The sequence below is a fragment of the Corapipo altera genome, unplaced genomic scaffold, assembly GCF_003945725.1.
Source record: "Corapipo altera isolate COAL_440 unplaced genomic scaffold, ASM394572v1 61167, whole genome shotgun sequence".
NCBI classification, from domain to species: domain Eukaryota; kingdom Metazoa; phylum Chordata; class Aves; order Passeriformes; family Pipridae; genus Corapipo; species Corapipo altera.
In genome coordinates this window covers 7,630-26,408 of record NW_020884949.1, presented here as the reverse complement: position 1 = coordinate 26,408, position 18,779 = coordinate 7,630, and the positions used below count along the sequence as shown (strand labels likewise).

General features: G+C 38.3%; 1 protein-coding gene across 6 annotated transcripts in view; it reads left to right on the top strand.

The window, feature by feature from the left end:
• The window catches only part of TRPM3 (transient receptor potential cation channel subfamily M member 3), a 415,263-nt gene extending 397,380 nt beyond the window's left edge, over nt 1-17,883 (top strand). For 3 of the 6 annotated variants that reach the window (XM_027662909.1, XM_027662907.1, XM_027662908.1), the window contains exons 24-27: nt 2,143-2,293; nt 2,851-3,050; nt 4,208-4,340; nt 10,798-17,883. In XM_027662909.1, coding sequence (XP_027518710.1) covers nt 2,143-2,293; nt 2,851-3,050; nt 4,208-4,340; nt 10,798-12,247 — 1,934 coding nt within the window. In that variant the 3' untranslated portion in view covers nt 12,248-17,883. The remainder of the gene's footprint in view (nt 1-2,142; nt 2,294-2,850; nt 3,051-4,207; nt 4,341-10,797) is intronic. The other 3 variants (XM_027662910.1, XM_027662911.1, XM_027662912.1) reach the window with 1 other exon arrangement.
• The last annotated feature ends 896 nt before the right edge of the window (nt 17,884-18,779 follow it).

The window sequence follows — 18,779 nt, the reverse complement described above, 5'->3', positions numbered from 1 at the left end:
ATAGAGTGTGGGAACTTGTCTGCATAAGAAGTCTAATTTGGCCATCACTGTGTGTCATAAACCAACTGTCGTCGGCAAGTAGAGCTAGAGAAATATTTTTTGTCTTGTTAGCTGTTGAGGCTGATTTTTTTTTCATATTAAATTCTAGTGTGTTTTAGAAACAAAAGAAAAATATGAGATAATAGAATTTTAACCAGATTTGGAGCTGCATTTTTTATCTCATTGCTCTAACATTTAAAATGTGTCTTTCATAAATTTCTCTCATTATCGAAGACATTATTTCTTCTGTTTTCAGCACACAAAAGGAAAACAGGTTTCATCAACTGATATAGTGATTGTTCCATTACTGGTGAAATCATGCTGGGTTTTGATATTGTGTTGTGTTGGATTTTGTAGATCTGACTCAAGATGTGAGCAAGTTAGTGTTTCCAGACAAACAGAGATTAAGTCTCACACTGAGTGCTAATAGCAAGAGGTATTGAACGTCCCAGTTTCTCCTGGGTGAAAGCTAAGTGCACATAGTCCTGCACTCACAACAGCTCACTGAAGGCATTTTCAATGTCTAAATGAAGCTGCTACTTGGAGCAGTGTGGGAAGCATGAAATTACCACTGCCTTAAAATGATCTGCAAAGTGATGCTTACTGAAAAATAAAGAAATGCATACTCTCAGCCTGTTCCAATAAAAAAATGTATTTTTGTAAGAAGGAAGGACTAGTGATGCCATGTGTCCAGACCCAACAGAGCTGCTTGTAAAAATCAGTATTGCTTGTATTTGACTTTGTAATTTCTTTTTCTGTGAGTTGAATATTTTTGGAGATCCCATGTTCAAAGCAGATTTATCCTGTAGTCTTCCATCCCATATGACTATAATACTTCTGTATGTAATAGCCTAACATTTATGTGTGGTGCCTATAAATCAAGTACCCAAATCACACATAGTGTAATGTGGTTACCAGTACAGACATCCACAGTTGAATTTCAAGCTCTGTGAACCAAGTTCAGAAGAACGTTTTTGAGAAGGTCCAGTAGTTGGTACTGGAAATAAGGATTTATTGTCATATGATGAAATTTTACAAAACGTACAGCATCAGCAAACTTTGTTTTTCATTAAGTGAGTGGAAAACTGTCATCGATATCAGTAGGAACTGCATCAGTGTTGAGCACTTTGAAAATTTCTCAGTTAAACTTCTTTTTGATGGGGATGAGAGGAAAATAGTGGCAGGGTTGTGCAAAATTTACCATTTAAAATGGTTCGTATGTGTAAGGTGCTGCTTCAATTATTTTCTTGAAGAACTGATTAGAGAGATACATAGGACTACTAGGACTGAAGCTCGAAAGACATAAACTGAACCCATGCTTGCAAATGCAGATCACCTACTACAGCACATGAGGACATATTAAAAAACAAGCAGGGAAAACTATTTCACCATGTTTTCTCTCCCCTTACTTCAGTTCTACAGCATTAATACTGAGAACATTTTTATTCCAGCATATTTGTGGAAGAAACAGGTGGCATCTCTGCTGCCTACATGTCCCTTTACCTGATACAGTAAAGACTTTATCATCTCCCCCACTGTTTCTAGGCATGCAGTCAAAAGTCCTTAATAGCAGAAAGTCATTATGAGTACGTCCTAGAGGGATTTGGGCAGCAGAGTGCACAGCAATAAATACCTACTCTTTAATTTACTTTCATATACTGCCTTTTCCTTATTTATCGCATCCCTCTCAGTCCATTTAAAAAGGCCGGGTTTTCACCATTAAAGAAATAATATGGAAGTTTTTTTGCAGGATTAAACATTTTGATCATTTCATTTGCAGAGCCACTAATTACCACGAGACTACCATGATATTTTAGCTGTATGCAAACAGGCAGCTTACTCACACCAGGCATGTCTCCTGCAAGTTCTGCTGGGAATATCTTGACATTCACAGTGAATAACACACAGCAAATAACAAAAACTGCAGCCTGTAAAATCTGTGATAGCAAGCACAAATTTCTTGGGGAAAGCGTCAATGCCACTGTTATTTGGAAGATGTTGTCTTGGCAGGCAGGCCTTTATAAATATTTAAATATTTCTGTAAGAAGAACTGAAAAAGTAAGATTCATTCCTTTTTTTTTCCCCCCGTATCTTTGTTCCCAGCTCCTTGTGGTCAAAATGAAACCAGAGAAGATGGCAAAATAATCCAGTTACCTCCCTGCAAGACAGGAGCGTGGATTGTTCCCGCCATCATGGCCTGTTACCTCTTGGTAGCAAACATCCTTTTGGTGAACCTTCTCATTGCTGTTTTCAAGTGAGTGACACATTGCAAAGTATGGGCTTGGGGAGGATGCACATTGTTCATACACTGTGAAGGCTGCTGAGCTGAAGGCTTTGGCTCAGAGAGTGAGCCACTTTCAGAAAAGTGAGGGTGAGAAGGAAAGAGGCAGTAATTTGTCTCCAGGGAATGAGAGAAATGCCAAGTTCTTCTCATTGTGCTTATTTCCAAGGACAGACACCTGATGAGAATCAGAACAAATAAGCCAAAAAAATGTAAAGTTCAGTTATGACATCATTCATTCCCAATATGGAAAACAAGAATAAAAAGATTTTATCTTAATGGATTGCTGTAAGACTCAGTGGTTGTTCACAACAGATATGCATAATAACAAGATACTTTGAAAAGGCTGATGACCACTGTGCTTTGCCGAAGCACAAACTTATTACTTTGTTCTGCTTCCCATTTCTGTGACAAGGAAACATTTGCCAGTATTAGTGAAATGTGTCTAGTTAAGATGTTGTCATATCAACTTCGGCAAAGTACCCAAAACCATTTCAATCTGATGTTATTTTCCTCTTCCTGCCTTCTAGCAACACATTTTTTGAAGTCAAATCTATATCTAACCAAGTATGGAAGTTTCAAAGATACCAGCTAATCATGACATTCCACGAAAGACCTGTTCTCCCACCACCTCTGATCATTTTCAGCCACATGACTATGATATTCCAACACCTCTGCTGCAGATGGCGGAAGCATGAAAGTGATCCAGATGAGAGAGACTATGGATTAAGTAAGCCTTAGACAATTCACAGAGTGGACTGCCCAATGCCATTGGTAATGTGTAATGTTTGACAGGCGTGAGTCCAGCACCTTGATAACCTTTTGAGCAGAAGAGCAACTTTAACCTGCAAAAATCTTCCTTGAAGAATTTAGTTCCACCTGCACTGTCCAACCCCTTGTTCTCTTTGGAGTGGTAATGGGGCTGTGTGTTTCTGGATTTTTTTGTGGTGTTACCCAATTTGGTCCTTCAAATCAAGGGTGTTTATTTTGCCGTTACTAGAGGTCTGTTGTTGCTGGAATTCTTCTTACAGTCCATCACACTTCCAGCTTTATTTTTGAAAACACAGAGAGAACATTACTACTTTTTGAGCAAACAGCACATACTTCCACCCAGCACACTTTTTGCCTACATAAGATGAGATGGTGAAAAGAAATTTTGTATACATATTCTCTCTTTGACACTGACTTAAACTGGAGGAGTAGTTTCTCCACACACTTTAATATGTACTCCCATAGCTATGATGGAAAACCTGTCAGATTATTTTGCTAACACTTTCTCTTTTCTTCTCTATCTAACTCTTCAAAGTAGATCTCCACCTCCCCCAGTTTACATGCCAGAGGCAGGGAGCTGAGGTTGTGCATCTCTTCCCAACATTAGTCCATGCCATAGTCCACTTCTTTACGAGGAAGGAGCAGGAGACACATGTGGTGGTGGAGATGGAAGTACAACTAGACTGCTCTCCTCCCACTCCCATGATGCTGCTACCTGCAGATATCAGTTCTTGACATGTCAAACAGGCTCCTGTACCCTCAGACTCCTGTCCTAGTAGTCTGCTAGTGTCATTATATTTGTTTAGACTACAGGTGGGCTTTGGCTTCCACCATGTCTCCAGGGCCAGAACAGCAGCTGTGTTTAGACCCCATGTAATCCAAATGTATTCATGTTTGCTCACCATTTGCCTGCGTAAGTGTTTCTGTCTCCAGAATCATAAATAACTGAAGCCACTAATTTGGCAATTAGCAGTATCTATCTGCTTTCATATCAAAATGCCACATAAATTTTGAAGCCTGCTTTTGAAAGTTTACTCCATGAATTTCACAATAAATATATAGTTAATTTCACATGTTAATATTTGCCAAATTCACATTTCTCAACTGTTTCCACAGAGCTTTTCATAACTGAGGACGAACTGAAAAAGGTCCATGATTTTGAAGAACAGTGCATAGAAGAATATTTTAGAGAAAAGGATGACAGATTCAATTCCTCCAACGATGAAAGAATTCGTGTGACTTCAGAAAGGTGCACTTTTTTTGTTTCTTCTCATAAATTGATCTGGAAATGTGTTTCTGTTACCATTCTTATTTTTCCTTTCTTTTTCTTGAAAAGGGAAAAATCTGAGGTATTTTTGATAAGTCTTTACTAAAAAGTAGAGTGATAAAAGCTGGTGAAATAATTTTCTCTTTTTTTTGCTAAAGCAAATGTGTTCAAGGATAAGTTGGGTGGGGCTCTGAGGAACCTGATTTACTGGAAGGTTTCCCTGGCAGAGGCAGGAACTAGATGATGTTTAAGGTCCCTTCCAACCCAAATCATTGCACGATAAGTTTGAAAAAGTTAATCTTTTAACCAGTTGTGTTAGAAAATACCTCATGTAGTGAGAGACACCACTTATTCTTGCATTTCAGTTCTTAAAGCAGAACTTAAGGTACAAGCAGTCAGAACACAATGGAAGAGTAAATTAGAGTTCCTCAACAAAAAGTAATACTTTAGCTCTCACCCACTAGCCATTCAAATAAGGAGCAAGCCTTGTTTCAGGAGGGCCTTGCTAGGTAAGCTAGTTTCATTGAGACCAGCAGCGATCTTGATATGGATTTCAAATGGAGCAGGACATTTTACCTATAACAATGCACAGAGGACAAAAGTACTACCTTAATTTAGTGGAAGTTGCCAGTCTTCAAATCCGTCAGTCCTAAAAACTCTGTTGATCTGCCATGGTGCTTATATGCTTTTATAGAACACTGCCAAGCTCAGATTTTGAGGACAGAGTTTGTGTTTGATTCTTAGCACTTTTGCCAATAAATATTTTATCCTGTCAGATATTCATAAAACTTATGAACTAATGAATACTCCACTAGCTGAAAACTCCACTTTAATTTGAATAACAGAGGTCAGGTGAGTTGTCATTTTCATTGATTACACAGATATAACACTCTCCTCCTTACAGTTAATCTTCTAGTGCTGCCCCTAATTCAGCTATGCCTAAACTATGCTTTCTGTAGGCAAGGAAACATGCTGTTAATTTGATTTTGAAATAAATCTATACCAGGGCAAGATTGGAAGATAATCATCTTTAATCATCTGCATTACTGAAAACCAGAGAACTCCTAAAACATATATTTTAGAAAAGGATATTAGACAGGAAGTTAGACAGTAAGGCATGGAATGATATCCTTGTCATGGCCAAGGAATCCGGCTTTACTGGTCTGGAAGAGATAAATGAGAGATGAAATTATAGAGGTCTATATAATTATGAGTGCAAGGAGAGGGTGAGTAGAAATTAATTGTTTGCTGTCACTCCCAGAACACTCCCAGAACAAGGTATAGGGGAGCAATAGAATAATTTAACAGCATTCCAGATTCAAAATAAATGAAAAATAGGTGATTTTTTCATGCAGTAAGTAGTGGAACAGAACAAATTCTTCTTGAAAGTTTTTGAGGTCTAAAAGAAGCTACATACATTCAAACAGAGACTAGACAAGCTTACAGGAAAAGTAATCCAGTAAGGACTGCTAAATACATAGAGTTTATATTGAGCCCATAAAGTTTTTGAGCAAAAAATGCTTAGAAACTGGAGAATATAAGGAAGAAAGAATTACATATCCTTCAAACTAAGATAGTGGGCTAAATTGGTCTGTGGTCCGAGTAGTTTTTTTCTTGTGTTCTGATGGTCCAGTGGTCACAGAACTGAGCTGAAAATCATAGATGCTGGTCCAAATATCTGGGCATAACTTGCCTTTTGGTGGGAAAGGAAGGAAGAGGTATGTTTGAAGATCTGTAAATGATAAGTAGTCCAGCTGGGTCCTCCCTTACATCATGTGAATGCTCTAAGTCCTTGAAAATTAGTAAATAAAAGCTGCCTTTGCACTCTGTGCTGACCCTGTTTTATAGGAAAGAGTCCTTATCTCTAATTTAAGTGAAAATCTTATAGCACCTTGTTCCAGAATAGAGCAGAAGAATCACAACCTTTCCTTGAGCATCTTCCTTTCTAATCATTGTGTTACATCTTGACCAACACAGAGACATGTATGATCAAAAAAGACTGCACTGTTTTTCTTGATCTGGCATGAAGCCACTGAAACAATCTCTTTAGTAACATTTGTTCTGCATGGACATGTCTCGACTCTTTCAAAGCCCATGCAAAACCTCTTGTTGATTGCAAAGGGAGCAGGGTCACATCATAACAGTATCTGAAAAGCAAATATGCTGGCTAGAGTAGATATTATTATGTCATCTTTGGTACTCTGTGGTATCCATTAGTACAGCACTTTACAGTCTGCAATGCAATTACACTTACAGCATCCGTGTGGATGATGACATAGCTATTACCTTGATTTCAGAGCTGGCAGGCAGAAGTGCACAGAAATAGCTTTGTCTTGATAAAAGGGACTGAGCCTACAAGATCCACCCACACATAAAGAATGACAGCAGGAAGGGTCTGTGAATCTAGTGACATCTCTCTTTGGTCATAAAAGAGTTAAGTGGTGTTAGGCTCCAATGGGAATGCAGCCAGGACAACCCAACATCCTTATCCTGCAGAAACCACTGCACCTGGGAAAACTGGCTGCTCATGTAAGCACTGCTTTACCAAAAGAGGTCAGGTAAAGTACTAATACCCTGTTACAGTCTTGGGAATTGCTATCTATGTTTTATTTAAATAAAATCATTCAGCAATCACCTATCAAAAGCCCTGTAGTGACTTTCAGTGTCCACGGTCCTTATGGTGGTTGAAAAGGATTTTGAAGTATAAACGATGCCTTAAAAATGGACATAGTTAGACAGAGGGATTTGTGAGCCTAATTCTAGCATTCAATTAAGAGGTCCACTTCAGAAAAGAGTGCCTTACTCCCATTAAAGAATGATTTTCATTAAATTACTAGTAAACATATGTTCAAAGGTTAAAAATAAATAAGCCGACATGAATGTCAGGAAAAGTTATCATCTCTCAAACTGTAATCGAAAAGGCTCATAACAGGTAATATAAAATCTGAGTTCTGATCTCTTATTTTTTTCCTGGTTACTGAATATTGTCCTCATATAGTCCATGTTTGTTTCACTATTAAAAATTTTTGAGCTTCAGCAGCACATCTTGATGCATGTTTTATATGTAGCCTCCTCTTTTTCTCTTCTCATTCTGTTAGGATGGCTTGGCACCTTCTAATAAGTTGACTAAATCTTGCTGTAAGGAAAAGCATAGGTATAAAGGAGGCATTATACATGGATACTGTGAGATTTGCTAAAAGGTTGATATACTCTCCTGAGTATACATGGAGAAAAAAATCCAAAGCAAAACTCAGACATTCTTATTTTGAAATAGTATTTTAATTCAAAACTGTTCCTCAAGGAAGTACAGGTCTAGCTGTCTATTCACTGAGTGAAAGTATATTTTCCCAAGAATATGCAAAAATAGAAAAAAACACTTATTCAAAAATTCTAAGAACCAGATTATGGCTGTATTTCTCCAGAATGCATTCTCCTACATTCACAGTGTTTGGCTGATGTGATTTTATCATGTTTCTAATAGGTTTATTCTCAGATCATGGTGCTGTTCTGTATGATGAATGAGTACAGAACTGAACATCAAATTAATGCGAGAGAATATCACTAAAAGAAATAATATCTGTTAAAAATTCTGGAGTGACCATATGCAATATATAACTAAAGATGACTAAATTAAACTAATAGCTTTAGGTTTGAAGGAGATCATCATCTCTCAAGCTTTCTTTTTGTGACTAGAATTGTATAGTCAGAGCTCATCAAGTGTAAACACATGTATGTATTTCTCAGTTCTCTAGGCACATCTCTGGTTAACTCTGGTTTCTTATTCCAGACTGCACTACCCTTATCTTGTTACATTTCTATATAAATTTTCCCCTACTATCAATACAGTGACATCTATGGTCACTTCCATAGCAACCAACAGACCACACAACACAAAACCTCTCTTCACCTTACCTGTGACAATACCACCAGGCTTGCACTCTGTGCCTCTGACAGTAGCTGAGAGATCATGTTTGGGGAAGGAAGAACAAGCGCATGAATATGTACCAGCAAGGTATGACTCTAGGTTCTCCTAAGGATGCATTAGTTTTGTTCAGTAGTGTTGCATAGCCCCCACATGAATGTAGGATGCAAAACTTGTCTCACTGTTCTACTCATATACAAACTGACTGTGTCTGTATGAAAGTTATTTCGCTTGTTTATAGCTGTCAAAGCAAGAAAAAAAAACAAAAACAAACAACCAACGTCAAAACCAGATTATCCAGTTAGCTTCACAGAACATTATAAATTTATTCCAGTTCTTGGTAACTGTTGCTGCAGTCAGAGGGGTTTTTTTTGTTGTTGTAATCTGAGCATTCTCCACTAAAATCCAGAGGTTTCTCAAATTGCTTCTTATGTGTCACAGCCCTAAAATTTTGTCTGTTCATCATCTTGGAGCAGTTGTTGTAGAATATGAATGTGGGGTGAAGGACTTAATTATTGACTGATAAATATTTCAGAAGTATATTTGCTTTCATAAAATAGCTGTTCAGATAAGTAATAGCATGAGGGAAAATTCAGCTGCTTCTCATATAAACTGCTCTCACAATGGAATTATATCCTGTACTTGTAATAACATTAATCTGTTTTGTTAGAGAAGCTGGTAGAACTAGAAACAGACTGGTGTCTAAATCATAATGAGAAGAATGAGATTCGTTGGAGCTACCAGTTGATTTCTTAGCAATGATTACCTGATGATTCATCTGTTGAAGTCTGATGATGGCAATACAGTTACTGCTGTTTGATTTGCTGCGCTTGTGCTTTCCAAACTTCAACAGAAAAAGCCTGTATCTCACAGGAATATGCAACTTGCTGTAGAGAGCAGAGTCACACTCTTACCTGTCCTCTCTTGTGTGGGCAGGTTTCTGTTGGTCATCACCCCAACGTAGTCAGATTTCAGTGTTCACCAGCAAAAGTTGTGAGCATTATGTAACAGGGCATTAACGCTACACAATATTCATTCATTGCTAAAATCTGTTTTCCTTCTGGGCAAATAAGAGACTTTATGGTGTTGTCAGTATCGGATCACTTGTCCTGTTGAAAAATTAACTAGCAGTAGTAGAAGATTATTTTTGTACCATCAGAAATCCTGGCAATGATTTGTGTGCCTATCAACAGACAGTGTACCTATTAACATTTGAGCACGAATTGCTCTAACAGGCAGAGTGTAAGAGACTTGTGAAGAGAAAACCGTGGAAATTGTGCCATTTGGTATTTGTTGCTTCTCTCTTCATTTTCCAGTGTCTACAGCAATGTGGAAAACCAGAATTGTAATCTATCAGTCAAAGATAACTACATAAATTTGTGGCTTTTAGTACTTTTTTGGCAGATAGTGGAAGTCCCAGTCTGCCATAGGGGCTACAACCAGAGAAAAATAATTATGCGAAGAAAATTCATATGTGCTAAAGGAATTTCATTGTTTAAAATTGTCAGACTCCACATAAATCCTTCACTTGAGACATTTTAGAAGCCAGAGAATTGAAATGGTTGAAGGCCATTGGCATAGATTAGTACACAATTCACCTAAAGTTGAAAACATTTTAAAATGAGACAGATCAACAATGTAGAAAACATATACTGAAGTTTAAATTAAATTAAATTACATATATTGAATCTTACATTCAATTACCTCTTACTTTTTTAACCTAATTTTTTATATATATATTAAGAGAGCAGCTAAAAAATTGCTTTAAAATCCATCATTTCAATCCCTAAGCTATTACCAGAGACTACCCAAAGCACTATCACAGTAATGGAGCAATCTTAGTGTGTGTGTGTGTCCTGTTGTAGGCGGTATTTGCTTTGATCAGTGTTCTCTTCCTGCAGTTTTCATGCATATTTAACTTGATATAATCTATATTCAATAAAATAACTGATATATTTTTTCTATAAATCTGAGCTAAAAATGAATCAGCAAACAAAGAAACTATCTGCTTAGGTCCACATAGCACTAACTGGTGTAAATCTGGGGCAAATACCAGAAAAAAAATATTATGTTAGCCACTTTCTATGGCATATTGCCTGTTTTCCTTACTTCATTTAGTTCTGCAGTTAGCTGCAGTGGTCCTGCCCATGGCACAACTGGAGACGTCTCATCTGCTATAAGTATTATTCATTCATAACAACCTAAGTAGAAGCTGTGACAGAAGAGAGGCACTAATTCATGGTAACATTTATGTAATATGTCCTGTCCCTAGGATAAGTCACACCCAATCCCCCTTTCTGCATTATGCAGCAGGTGTCACGTGTTTAACACACTGGAGCAGTTTCCCGAGCCAGTGGTATTTGTTTGTGGAATTTCTAGCAGGGTTTTGAAGCAGATGAGGTGGTGTAGATTGCCTTGGGGTTTTGAGACCTCTTCATTGCCAAAAATTTTGGTGACCTATTAGCTGAACATCACTGCTTTGTAGAAATTAACCTGTTTAATTCTTCCCTTTTTAAGGGTAGAGAATATGGCCATGCGACTAGAAGAAGTAAATGAGCGAGAGCACTGCATGAAGGCTTCTCTGCAGACCGTTGACATCAGGCTTGCTCAGCTGGAAGACATGATGGGACGGATGGTGACTGCCTTAGAAAAAATGACTGGCATAGAGAGAGGTGAGACAACTAAGATACGATCCAGGACCTCATCTGACTGCACGGATGCAGCCTACATCGTGAGACAGAGTAGCTTCAACAGTCAGGAAGGAAACGCTTACAAGCTTCAGGAGAGCATAGATCCCACAGGAGAGGAATCCATGTCCCCAACATCGCCTACGATCACACCCCGCATGCGAAGCCACTCTTTCTATGCAACAAATATGAAGGACAAGTGTGGGCTGGAAAAGCTGGAAAGCATTTTTAAGGAAAGATCTCCAAGCCTGCATCGGGCAATCAGTTCCCACTCAATAGCAAAAGAAGGAAAGACTCCATTAGCCCCTACAAGCACTTTGTCAATCGCCCCAGACTCCAGAAGACCTTCATCTTGTATAGACATCTATGTTTCTGCCATGGATGAGATGCATTCTGACACAGAACCTCTCGAGAGCTCCATAAATATTCTTGGTCCTGGAGATGCAGCTCTGCAGGCTCACATAGCCTCTTCCCTTTTAGCTGGCAGTGCATACATTAGCAGTACACCTGCTGAAAAAATTTCTGGCAGGAGTCTTGATTATGAGGAAACCTCTGGAATAGAAACAAGGGCATTTTCTTCAGACTACTCACAAATCACCGACTGTCAAATCCCCTGGGATTCAGACCCTCCCTTGTATCACACTTTAGAGCGATCTAAAAGCAGTCGTTACCTGGCTACAACTCCATTTATACTGGAGGAAACGCCCATTGTGAAATCTCACAGCTTTATGTTCTCTCCATCTCGGAGCTACTTCAGCAGCCTTGGAGTCCCAGTCAAAACAGCAGAGTACACAAGTATTACAGATTGTATAGACACGAGGTGTGTGAGTGCTCCCCAGGCCATCGCGGAGAGGGCCAGTTTCCCAGGAAGTCTTGGGGGCAAAGTGGAAGACTTGGGATGCTGCCACCCAGAGAGAGAAGCTGAACTAAGCCACCCAAGCTCTGATCATGAAGACATTGAGGCCAAAGAAAAGAAGGGAATCCCTTTATCTCCTCAAGACAGCAATGCTGCAAGAACTCTGGCCAACAGCATCCCACTTCCAAAAATAGAGCGAGCTAACAGCTACTCTGCAGAGGAGTCCAACATGTTGTACGCTCAGCACACGCGGAAGAGCTACTCTATCAGTGACAAACTCGACAGGCAGCGAAACGCAACAGGCCTGCGGAACCCCTTTGAGAGGAGTAAGTCCTCCAGGCCAGAGAGCAGAGGGGACAACCTGTCCATGAGGAGACTGTCAAGAACAGGAGCCTTCTGCAGCTTTGAAAGCAAACACAGCTAGGCTTAGACAAAGCTCACCGGCAGTCAAAGGGTCATCTGTTCTCCAGTCCATTTTCTCAGCAGAATTAAAACCAAAAACCTTCACGTTACCAAATGTCAACTCCAGTTGGCATTAGCCACCGGTCAAGGGAGCACATTGTCAATCTCAGTATTGCCCACTGAGGTACTGCATTTTGACCTAGTTGACATTTGCACTTAAGGAAAAAGGGAGGGATGAAAGCTTTTAAAAGACTTCAGCAAACAAGAGGAATAACAATCCCCCTTTTTGAAGTCAGAAGAAATAAATTAAGAGGTATAAATAAATTAATAAATATCTGCCTTTTATTTGAAGGCATCCTGAAATCTTTGATCATTATTCAAGTTTTTAAGATGCGGAAATTAACTGGCAAAAAGAGATGTACAATTTAAATGTTCTAAGTTTCAATCACAACCTCTTTTTCATCTATTTCACCATTGTGATGACTGATGAAAAGCATTTGTTATTTCTGTAGGAACTGGCAGCAAACAAGACTCCCAAGTCCCTTGCATCCCACACTTGTGGAAATGAAGAAAGGTGAACACGACAACCATAATGTTCACTTGTCTCCTTTTATATCAACTTCTAGTGCCACAGAAAGTTCGTATTTTGAAGAGCAGAAAGGGAAATGAAATGCCTTTAGTACTGCAACTTAAACAGAAGGAGAATTTATGCTGAAATATCAGGTGATTTCCTGTATAAAACAGGCATTCTAGATTCTAGCACAGCTGAGCAAGCTCAGGATGAATGTAATTAAGCGGAATAGTATATATTTATTTTTTTACCACATGTTGTCTCACTAAATCAAAGGATGTAATGGAACAGTAAGAAGAGGGTTATCAGAGCAGAGCATGGTAATATTGTCAGGTTCTTACTGCTCCGTTTAATTATGTACACAAATTGGGGAGATTTATGCACCACACTGCTATCAGGTTCTTCTTACTGTTCCATTTGAGCTGCCGACTTTTCACATCATTCCCTCAACTAAAAATATATATCTTTTTTTTTTCATGTGTACATAGCTGTATTTGAACATTTCAAAGTATACAAGAATTATCAAGCAATCTGAATCCAGATTCATGTAATTAGACTGAAGTTTCTTAAAGGAAAATGTTTTTGTCAGAGGACTGGAAAACACTAAAATTTCTATATGCTTCTAAGGTAAGTTAAAGAACCAAAGTGAAACTGCAAGTGTCTGTAAAGAGCAAAAGCCATCAGTTGTGACTAGGCTTCCACCATTCAGCAGCTTATGACACAATGAGCATTTTTTATAGGAGGAAGTGTGTATGAATGGTGGTGCAGTGGTGAGTTTTGGTTGAAGACAGCTGTAACTCCACTGAGCTGACCCAAGGGTCCACAATGTCAACCAGGCTTTCAAACTTCTCATGAGAAGGTGTCCCAGGTCACAGGTGGAAGGGTATGCAGAAGACTGGAAAAGGGTAGAGAAGCATAAACTGCAACTGGATCAAAATTTCACATACTTTTGAAGGCGAAACATTTAAGCTTTTAAAGAGTTGAAGCTAGTACTATTAAAAATTAAAATATCTGTACAATTACCAACAGCTGTGTAGAACCAGCTCCTTTTTGTTATTAAAAATGAACACATGAGTGGGGTACATACTTCCCATTATTTAAATGGGAATTATCTTTCAAAGGCACCTTTGAGAATGCAGGCTGACATTTTCTCACCGAGTCCTCACACTGGGAGACTCTGAGCACCATCTGAAAGCTAAGTCTGAAAGGCAACAAATCCAGACAGAAAATAATCATCAGCCTCAGGAAAAGAGGCAAAGAAGGTGAAAACATTTAGTTAACAAGTCACTGCGTTGGAAAGTTCAGGAAACAAAGAAATGCAGCAAGGGGATGTTAAGAACAGTGCTTCATACTTCCTGCACCAGTGTGTTCCTTGCTTTCTTCTATTTGTTCAGGCTTTCAATGAGCTAAACTCCACCAAGACAGTGTGTTTATGCAATTGCCTTTCAGCCCATGTGCAGCATTACAGTCACATGGCAATACCAAGAAAGGTCAGAAACCTTTCTGTGCATTATGAAGCATGCTTGTGGCAGGCTGATTGTTGAACAATAGCAAAATGCCCAAGGGCAAAGGAACTTGTATTTAACAATATGCTTCAAATGTGCCAACTTCTGTTAGCAGCCTTTTCCTAAGGCTTCTCCAAATATATCTATCCTTGGTGAGTAGAGGGGGATATTCTCACTTTGTTTTCTTTTGTTACTTTTATGAATGTCTGCTAAAACTATTGTGGACTCTTTCATTTTCACCGTATTACTGGCCTACTCTAGAGGAATTTCAGATTCATTACAAGTTCCTTATCAGTGCTTAGTGAATTAGTTCAAGGCATTGGGTTCTCCTCTGGGGTAGATTTCATCGCTTAGTTTGTCAGGGTAAAGGAATTTGCCAAACCTAGAAGCTGTATAAATGTTTAGGATACAGCACCTTATTGATCTGGAGCACACATTCCGAGTAAAATGAAACAGGACACTTTATTTACCTCTTAAAATTTGCCATTATGTATAAAATGTAAATTCAGATGTTAAAAGTGTGATTGCAAGATGTCAGAACACCACTGTTCCTGAATGTTTCCCATTTATTCTATGATGTGGTTTCTACAGAATATATATTATGATGGATGTTAGATTATTTTGTTTTCACCTGCTTTTACACATTGCATCAAACTGCTCCTTTTTCAATTTGATGCTAAAACACCTATTCCTTGCAGTGGGACCAGACTTCCCATTCCTAATATTATGATCATTTAGTGAGAGTGGAAGTCTTATCATCCATCATCGTGTAGCTATAGCATGTGCCATATGACATATTCTATATCAAAGGATAACTTATAAAGTAGACACATATATAGTTGTGACATGTGGTAATATTAGTGAACGTTACAGGACAGTTTTAATATTACATTATATGGTCTTGTTGTAAATCTGTAACATTCAATAAAATAGCACATGTTGCATCAAGCATTAAGTTCACTATCCAATTATTAGCTTACATATGGAATATGCATTTCTTGTCACAATGTGTAAGTTTGGTATGTTTCACACATTTCTTTGTATAGCTCCACTTAAATGTCTGTATGAGCTGATGTATAAACAGCTAATGAGCTGCTGTGGGCCATGACAGATGAGTTGTGATGGTGTGAAAGATGAACTGGCATGTTATGCAAAAGATTATAAGATAAATGAACTCTAATCATATTTTGAAACTCAGTTGAGCTTAGCTGTTTGTTTACATATGCTGGTTGACTGAGGAAGCTGTGTGCAGTATTTTATAAATATTTTCCTATAATAATCTGTTCTATTGTTTCCGGTTTAAGTGATTCTATTCTACAGTTGGGGTATACACTTGTCCTAGGTATTGTATTATAGCACAATATTCTTTCACAATAACAGTGTGATATGACTGAAGTAATTTCTCTTTCTTACAGTCCAGTCTTTTTTTGTGTCAAAGAAAATGCATGCATTGTTCCATGAGTTTCTTTGGACTACTAGGAGACTTAACATTTTACTATTGCCTGCCTGTAAAGATGAATCCAGTTAGGAATGAATTCAAACTTTTGGATGTTTACATTATTTCCATTATGTTTGATCTTTAGCAAAGTAAGTGATTTTTTTATTATTTTTAAATGACAATTGTATTTTATGAAATTTGAATACTCAATACAAAATGCGAACCTACAGCAGTGCTCAGACATTTGGCTCTCTCTTTTTTTGGAAGAGATAAGGTGCTACATAATTGTTCTTAGCACAAGTGCCAGTTAACAAATGGCAGTGAGGGGATAATTTGAAAATATAATAAAAAACCAAAACATACATTCATCTACGTACGGAAATCCCTCTGGGTTCCAGACATAGATTAATTTTTTTCTTTAATTTTCCATTTATAGATTTTTTGGTAAAAAAAAAAAGAAAAACAACAAAACTGATTTGTACCTTTTGTGGAATGGATAGCCTTTTGTCAGGGGATAAATATCTTAGTTAGGTATATTTTTTGTATGAGAAGAAAATGATTTGTTTCTTAGAAACTGTCAGTGCATGGAAAATGCAACTACATGAATAACTGCTCAAAAAAATGTGCTGGTAGCAGCACACAGCCTTAGTCCAATGACTGCAGTCAGAGCAAACAAGTATCTGTCCTGAGAGCATTAGTTATCAAAGGTATTAGATTGAACCAGTGAAACAAAATGCTCTGTAAACTCGTGGTGCAGATTTTCAAAACAAGCATAAATGTCTTGTTATGTTGCTCAGGTTAAGCACTTAAAAGGATCTGATAATCACCAGAAGGGAAAATGTGAGCTGGTCATTCCTGGATTTCCCTGGGAATGCTTAAGTAGTTGTGATGTCTCTCCCCTGCTTAAAAATGATAAGATATTTGCATTTTTGCACAATATGCATAACTGTTTTAAGAAAGGCCACATTTTCAGTTCTGCTGAAAGATAGTAGGCATAGATCATCTTCTTCAAAATAGATGGGAAAGATTCCTAGCATGGATTTTTCCTTCAGCCACCTCAAATGAAAACACAGTCCCAGCTGGGATGAAGTAAAGTATTGGGGGTGTCTGCTCACCTACTGAAGCCCTTCATTACTGTAGGTGGTATTCACTGTCCTTGCCACACATTGGCACAAAAGCAGTAGTATTGAATGCGGAGGGACTTTGTTTCTGCACCCCAATGAGAGTTACCCTGCTTTATAGCCAGTCATACGGTGAACACTACAGGTCACACAGGTTTCTCTTCTCCAAGACTGACTACAAACTATGGTCTTACTGATGCTGGTGCAAATCTGCAGAAAATCCACTGATTTGAATGGTATACTCTGACTTTTGTCAGGAGATGGATTTATTCTGCATTTCTAACTCTATATTACTTTGAGCCATAGCATGGGTTACACTAAATTATCTTCAGGCTGGAAGCCTAATGACAGAGCCTTTGAGCCAGACTGGTTGTGAAACAGTCTCTGACCTTTTAATTTCTGCTGTATGCTTTCAGATCTGTCGTAGAGCCACACAATACTTATTTCAAAGAGCTATTAGGAAAAAACATTTGATTATTAAATTGCTGCTGTTTCTGCTGCAGGGAAGTGATAACTCTTGTTTATTTTAGTATTTGGGAGGGAGGGGGAAGGGACAGAAGAGGGAATTGGATGTGAAATACAGTTTTATGCCTGTACAAGAGTAAATTGTATTAAAGTTATATCCTTTTTCCACCGCTGCAATTGTTGTACATGAGGAGAGTCTATTTGCTGCTACTGCTGTCTGGAACAGTGTTTGCAATATACTATACTCATAGCTATTTAATCGTTTATTATTTGGGCTATCATTTTTAAGTGTATAACAATCATTTATAAAGGGATAAAAATTATTAAAATGTCATTTTAAACAAATTCCTACTAATACAAAGCTTTTCAAGTATAATTTGTCTAAATGTACATAACTAGGGAAAATGGTCCTTTCCAAAGGTCTACTGGATTCACAATGCACTTTTAGACTGTGTTTAGATGCGTAATAAAGAGCAGAAGTTGGCAATTACTACAGTAGAACTTTCTGAAATTTCTGTAACAATTGTTTTGCAATAAAAAAAGAGATGTAGATAAAAACATCTGTTCTTACTGGAGCATTTATTTACGGTCATTTACTTTCAAAGCAATAAAGCAATGATGTAATGGCAGCTGCTTTTCTCTAAGATCTCTCACTGCTTTAGTTCTAACCTTACAGCTTTAAAGAAAACCAAAGCATTTACTCTACTGTGCACAGGGATTCTGAATGCAGTAAGTTATTTTCACCTCTGAGATCAGATTTCATTCACGTGTCCCTTATTCTGGCCAATATGAGAACCAAGATGTACTTCTCAGTGTGTTTGTTTAAAAGGAAGAAATGGTTTCTTTTCTTTGTAGATACCATTTCAGAAAAGGGGGAACATAAGCATTAATTGCAGATCTTCTTTAAATTGTATCCACATAGACTGGAAGAAACATGCTCCTTTGTATGACAGATGGATGGCATCACTGGCTCTTGTAGCTAAAGAAGGTTTATTAAAACCAGAGGGCACCAAGTAATCCACTACCTATATCCTCCTCTGAACTGATAACTGACCTTGCTCAAGAATGAAATCATTGTCTCTCTCCTCATGCAGCTACAACCAGCCCAGATACTTCCTCACAAAAATGCTGAAAAAAACGTTACTGACACAAAATCTGCCAAGTTCAGAACCTTCTGCCTCCACAAATATACCCCCTGCAGTGCTACAGGCTGGGCACAGAGTGGCTGGAGAGCAGCCAGGCAGAGAGGGACTTGAGAATTTGGATTGACAGGAAGCTGAACATGAGCCAGCAGTGTGCCCAGGTGGCCAAGAAGGCCAAGGGCATCCTGGCCTGCATCAGGAACAGTGTGGCCAGCAGGACCAAGGAAGGGATTCTGCCCCTGTACTCAGGGATGGTGAGGCCACACCTGGAGTACTGGGTCCAGTTCTGGGCCCCTCAGTTCAGGAAGGATA